The sequence below is a fragment of the Bidens hawaiensis genome, unplaced genomic scaffold (genome assembly GCF_021521415.1).
Source record: "Bidens hawaiensis isolate Kalapana, Puna unplaced genomic scaffold, B.hawaiensis_p1.1 tig00038053_1, whole genome shotgun sequence".
NCBI lineage: Eukaryota > Viridiplantae > Streptophyta > Magnoliopsida > Asterales > Asteraceae > Bidens > Bidens hawaiensis.
Genome location: NW_027505520.1, coordinates 24697 through 30696, shown reverse-complemented (window position 1 = coordinate 30696; position 6000 = coordinate 24697). Strand labels below are relative to the sequence as shown.

Below are 6000 nucleotides of genomic sequence, written 5' to 3'. Positions count from 1 at the left end.
TTGCATTATTTGTAAATGTAGATCTCTCATGTATTTGACCCGAATTCTCGGGTATGGGTCTCACCAAACCCAAATAACCTTAAACGAGTTATAACATCTCATTATATTAAAATTTAATCTCACCAGATATTTGATATGAAACTCTTATAAAATAGAAATATACTAAAAATTAATATTCATTTTTTTCAAGAAAAAGATATTATTTATATTAAGAAAATAAATTGTAGTAAAAAGAAAAAAAAAATAAGCGGGCCATGGGTTTCACCAAACCCATAGCTTTTAAACGAGTTGTAACATCTCACTTATTTGTGAAACCCCTTTTATCATAAAGCCCTAAGTAAATTATATATTAACTTCTTTACAATAAATAAAATTAAAATCTAAAGAAATATAAATATTATAAACGAAAAAGAAACACAACCCCCGTAATACGGGGGATAAAAACTAGTGTGTGTGTGTATAGGGAGAGAGAAAAAAAGGATGGAATGCGCAAATGCTTATCGTACAAAACCGTATGCGACATCTTGGAGCGTCGATCTACACTTTCCATTCAGTTGAGAGCGGTTAAGAAGATCCCGTGTATTTTAAGCGAGAAGGGTATGATTGTCTTTTTGATTCGTAATCTAAATTTGGTAATGTGCGTATAAATGGTTACGATCATGATATTTAGCTTAATCAAAATCAATTTCTTATTTACGAAACAATTTTGGTACCGAAAACTATCAATTGAGCTCTTTTGAGTTCGCGAACCAGTTTTTCAATCGATTTTGTGATTTAGGGTTTCGAAATGGAAGACGATCGTGAATGTAAGTTTTTGCTCTGTTTGAACTAATCAACAGTATATGTATACTATGTTTATAATCGTGGTAGTAACCTGTATTTTAATTTCTATGAGAATCACATGATAATTGATTAGTTTAGTTTGCGAGCGTGTTCATATTAGGAGTGTTTAATACGGTGAATTTTGGTGTTTATAATATGAGCGTATCATGAGCATGTTACTGTGACTGATTATAATGTTATATAATATGAGCGTGTTTTGAGCATGTTTGGATTACTTTATGAGACTATGAGCGTATCATGATTTTGTTATTATGATTGATTATAATGTTATATAATATGAGGTTTTTTTTGGTGTTAACACGTTTTTTTTTATGTTTTGTGTAGATGATTCAAGTGTTTTGGTTGAAGGTCAAAGGGTTGATATCATTCCTGAAGTTGCTTCTTCTTACATACCTGTTAAATGAATGATTTTTTCGTCAATTGATCAAGCATTTGATTTTTATAGTGAATATGCTAAAAAAGTTGGATTTGGGGTTCGCAAAGGTGGATCTTACTTGCATGATGGTGTGCTAAAGACCAAGTATTTTACATGTTGTAAAGAAGGTCACAAGCTAGCCAAAATGTATGATTCAAAAGGTGATTGTAATGAATCAAGCAAGCCATATTATAAAAGGAGGAAGAGGCCGACAATTAGATGTGGTTGTAGAGCACATCTACAGTTAAAATCTGTTGATGGTGTAATTTTTGAAGTACATGATTTTGTTGAAGGCCATAATCATAGGATGGTAGCAGATTCTGATATGCAGTTTGTTCGTTCTGCGAGGAAGTTAACAAATGTCCAAGAGGAAGCTATTTATGAGCTGTCTAATATGAACCTGGGACATGTTAAAGCGTTTAACCTTATGAGAACACAGTATGGTGGTTTTGAAAAAGTAGGTGCAACTAAAGATGATTTGTTAAAAATTTGTTGATTGGAACTTCAAAGTCCGAATTAGAGGTTGCTTCAACATGTTTTGTCTTAAGCTTTTTTACTCCGGCATCAACTTGTTTTATTTTAGCCTTTCGCTTAACTGGATCACACGTAAAACTCAGATTCAAAACGCTCATCAAACGCACAAGACTAGACACAGAACCAGTTGTTCATTCATCACAAAAATATTACCAAACTCTTATCAAAACGCTCATCAAACGCACAAGACTAGACACAGAACCAGTTGTTCATTCATCACAAAAAAACATTACCAAACGCTTGTCAAAATGCTCATCAAACGCACAAGACTAGCCACAGAACCAGTTGTTCATTCATCACAAAAAACATTACCAAACGCTTGTCAAAATGCTCATCAAACGCACAAGACTAGACACAGAACCAGTTGTTCATTCATCACAAAAAAAACATTACCAAACACTTGTTAAACGCTCATAACACACACAAGACTAGCCACAGAACCAGTTGTTCATTTATCATATAAAACCTTACCAAACGCTTGTCAAGCGTTCATAATTACATTCACAGTAATTGCACAGACTCATATGTTGCAATTATCCCAAACGCTTATCAAACGCTTACAATCACAGATTAACTGACATCGTAATAACCAATAATTAAAAACAAATCATTCAAATAAACTTAAAATTAAAACCTAAAACGATTACATATACAGATTGTTGTCAAACGCTCACGAAAACAGCGGTTAAAACCTCTCTAAAACCTAAAACGTTACACGAATAATAAACAAACACCTAATTTATCACTAATCTGAGGTTTATCTTGTTTTTGTTTTGATCTTCGTTCCTTGCTAGAAGCAGATAAGTTAGGGTTCTTCTTTTTTATCCATCTTTTTTGTTACGATTGAATGTAGTATAGTTCGTCACTGGGAACAGTTTATTAGAGGTTGATTATTGCGAGTGATTTTAGGGAGAGTAATGGAAACTATTTTTGACGATCTTACCCTGTTTGAAGAATACCAGCGCGTGTTTTAAAATTCTTGATCGACGCTCGAAGTTGTCACGTACGCTTCGTACGATAAGGGATTAATGTACAGTAACCGCCCTCCCTCTCTATATATATAGTGGTAGGATCTAGAGAGAATTCATTTTAAAGAGAGAACTAGATAACTAGTAAAGAAATTGCTAAGGTTGATGAAGGCCTTTTGGGCTAATCTAGTTAGACCTATTAGAGTTATTTTTGCGACTAAGTTGGTAAGTTAGAAACACTAATTAGGTATTTATAAATACTTATTTATTGTAGTAATATTTGTATCATTAAGCAATAAAGAGAAAACACTAGTTGCATTGTGTAAATCACATTGACTTACACACATTAATTTGTGTTCTTCTTTTACTTTTCTGGTTGTGCGTGTGTGATTGTTATTTTCTTTATATACTTGCTCTGATCAATATGCCTGACAACGTGAGCATGCAAACATTGGTCGCATTTTAAACAATATCATACATCTTATTGGTCGTGATAGAATTGGCTTTTTAGAGAAAAATAATATACTAAACAAGTTGATGGCCATTTTAACGATTACTTTTATAATAAATAAAATATATATTGAAGGCTTCATATGTTCCACTAGGTAAAAAATAGTAAAATATAAAAATAGAAATGCTTATTAATCACAAAGGTTGCATAATAATATTGTCACGAAGTTTCATTGCCCATAACTCTTTATCCACGCTGCCCATAACTTTTTATCCACAAAAGGTTTATAGTCCAATAGCATTAAGATATTGGACAAAATCTTAGATTCTTATCGTTAACAAAGTGATAAATTTAAGAGTATGTTGTCTATTTACCATTAAAAAAATATCTTTAAATTAGTTCTTTTATGAAGACGGTTTTCTTGTATTTAGGCTACTCTAGAATTTCTTGTATTTAGGCTACTCTCCATTCTAGAGTGTTGGCCAACTTTGAAACATGCCAAAGCTCATTTTTCTAGTGTTAGTCTGGCGCAAAACAACGAGTTGTAGGGGTTATCAGAGAGATGAGTTGTAGAGTTTCTTAACACCATGCTTGCCTGCTAATGGTCCATGTCCAAAAAGCCACGTAATCACAACTAGGATATATACAACTTACTCAATTGTGTTGTGTAACTTTGATTGATTGTTGTATTCGACCATCAAATTTATATTGAGTTGTGTTATTTGGGTTCATACTTATGATTTTTATTTTTTTTACTTATGATACAAGTTGAATATCTCCATCAATATTATCAAGTAAACAAATGGTAACACAACATTATTGAATGATACTATGCTTAACTAGGGGTGTTTAGTATTCTAATCAGACTCAATAAATCGAAATTCGATTCAGCTCGCATTCGAATTTAAAGTTCGTTCAATTTTCAATCATTCAAATCGAATACGAATTGATGATTTTAAATTCGATTCGAAATTCAAATTCAAGTTATAATCGAAATTCAAATTCAAGTTATAAATTTATTTTTGTTATATGCATACTTATGAAAAGATAAGCCACATAAATCTTTTGAATTATACATATTAAAAATTGAAAGTTCATCATCACTTTGGTCAATAATTAATGTAACTGGACATTTACCATTTAGAATATTTAGGATGTGATAACATTAAATTATTTATTTATTTTATGTGTTTGTATTTTTGTTGTTAAAAAACTTAAAGTTGTAGTGGTTTTGAAACTTAAAAGATTTTTTTAACTGAATTCGAATCGATTTGAATTCGAACTTCATTCTCGAATATTCTTGAATCGAATCTAATTTCGAGTTAGCTTTTCTGAATTCGAATCGAATTTGTCAATTCTATTTCGAATTCGAATCTAGCTTCAAAATTTCAAAATTCGAATAATTCGATTCGAAACTATTCGAATATTCGAAATTTGATTCGTTGAACACCCCTATGCAGTGTTGCAAAAATCCCGACTAAGCCTCGATTAATCCCCGATTAATCATTAGTCCCCACTTCATTGATTAATTTTGGGCTAATCGGCCAATTAATCGGTTAATGGTCAAATTCGGCGAAAATCAACGTTTCCAGCGATAACCCGACCAAAATTCGTGGTTTCCGGCGAGATTCCATAAATAAACCAGCGGTTTCTGGCAAGTATCAAGTCAATTTCCGGCCAAAATGTGTTTATGTATATGTAAAACTGAAAATTACATATAAAAATGTGTGCATGTATATATAAAATTGAAATTTGTACATTAAAGTCTGATCCGATTAATCTCGATTAATCGTTAGTCCTCACCCCACCGCCCGACTAGCGACTGGCGATTTTTACAACACTACCTATGCTTAACCATTTTAACAGTAGTAAGACCATTCTTTGTGGAGGGGGCAACAAAGCCTCTCCACAATGTCACATCACTGGCCACGTGGGCACAGAGGGCAACAAATAAATAACCCCTCCCTATGTTACCGCTCTGTGGTTTGCTGATCCGAGGGGCTAAAACTCTTTTTTTAATAAAATTAAAAAGAATAACAATACTTAAACTAAATTAAAATAAAAAACATACAAACCAATTAAAAACATAAACCAACTTAATTAACTAAAATAAAACAAAAACTCGTCGTCATCCTCGTCTGCCTCTTCGGCCTCGTCTTCGATCACGAATTTGACTAGGATTCTTTTTGTTTTCTTCTTCAAAAAAGCATGCATGTTCGATTCTAGATGTGAAAGATCCTTTGCAAGGAACTTGAAATCATTATCCCGTTCCCATATCAATTGCAAATTATTTCTTTTATCACGAATCGCTTTATATTGCGCATGCATCATTTTTCTTGGTGCATCCTTTTATTTTCTTCTTTTGTTTCTTTATTTTAAGCGTGACAATCTCGACAAGTTAAGCTCCAAGTTGTCAAATCGCGAGCTCAATTCGGAACTCATCGAGGATGTCGTTCTGGACGAAGACTCTCCACCTCTCGCCACCTTGGACTTTTCTCTTCCGACCAGTTTTTGTAACTCATCCATTTTATAAAAAACAAATTTTGGATTTTGATCACTTAACTTGAATTGACAACGAGCATCTAACGTGGCTTGAAACGATGCTTGATCGGCCAAAGTAGACGTTGTCTTTGACCGTTTGGACAGTCGCGAAAAAGGTAGCGGGACAGGCGCTTACTTGGGCGAGCTTATGCATTGCCTTCAAGCTTTCAACATATTAAAATCGGTTTTATTTTCGGCTCTGTATTGTTTTAAGGCAAACTTCGTCACGTTGGCATCGCTCATGCCGC

The 6000-nt window shown here is 33.2% G+C and overlaps 1 protein-coding gene across 1 annotated transcript; it reads left to right on the top strand.

Annotated features, from left to right (window-relative positions):
• Positions 1 to 1247: 1247 nt before the first annotated feature.
• Positions 1248 to 1754, top strand: LOC143613698 (protein FAR1-RELATED SEQUENCE 5-like). Its single transcript, XM_077087336.1, has one exon. It carries the CDS (start codon positions 1248 to 1250, stop codon positions 1752 to 1754), a length of 507 nt encoding a protein of 168 aa, XP_076943451.1.
• Positions 1755 to 6000: the final 4246 nt, after the last annotated feature.

Coding starts and splice junctions, on each gene's coding strand:
- LOC143613698 (XM_077087336.1), top strand. CDS start 1,248: ATGATTTTTTCGTCAATTGATCAAGCATTTGATTTTTATAGTGAATAT.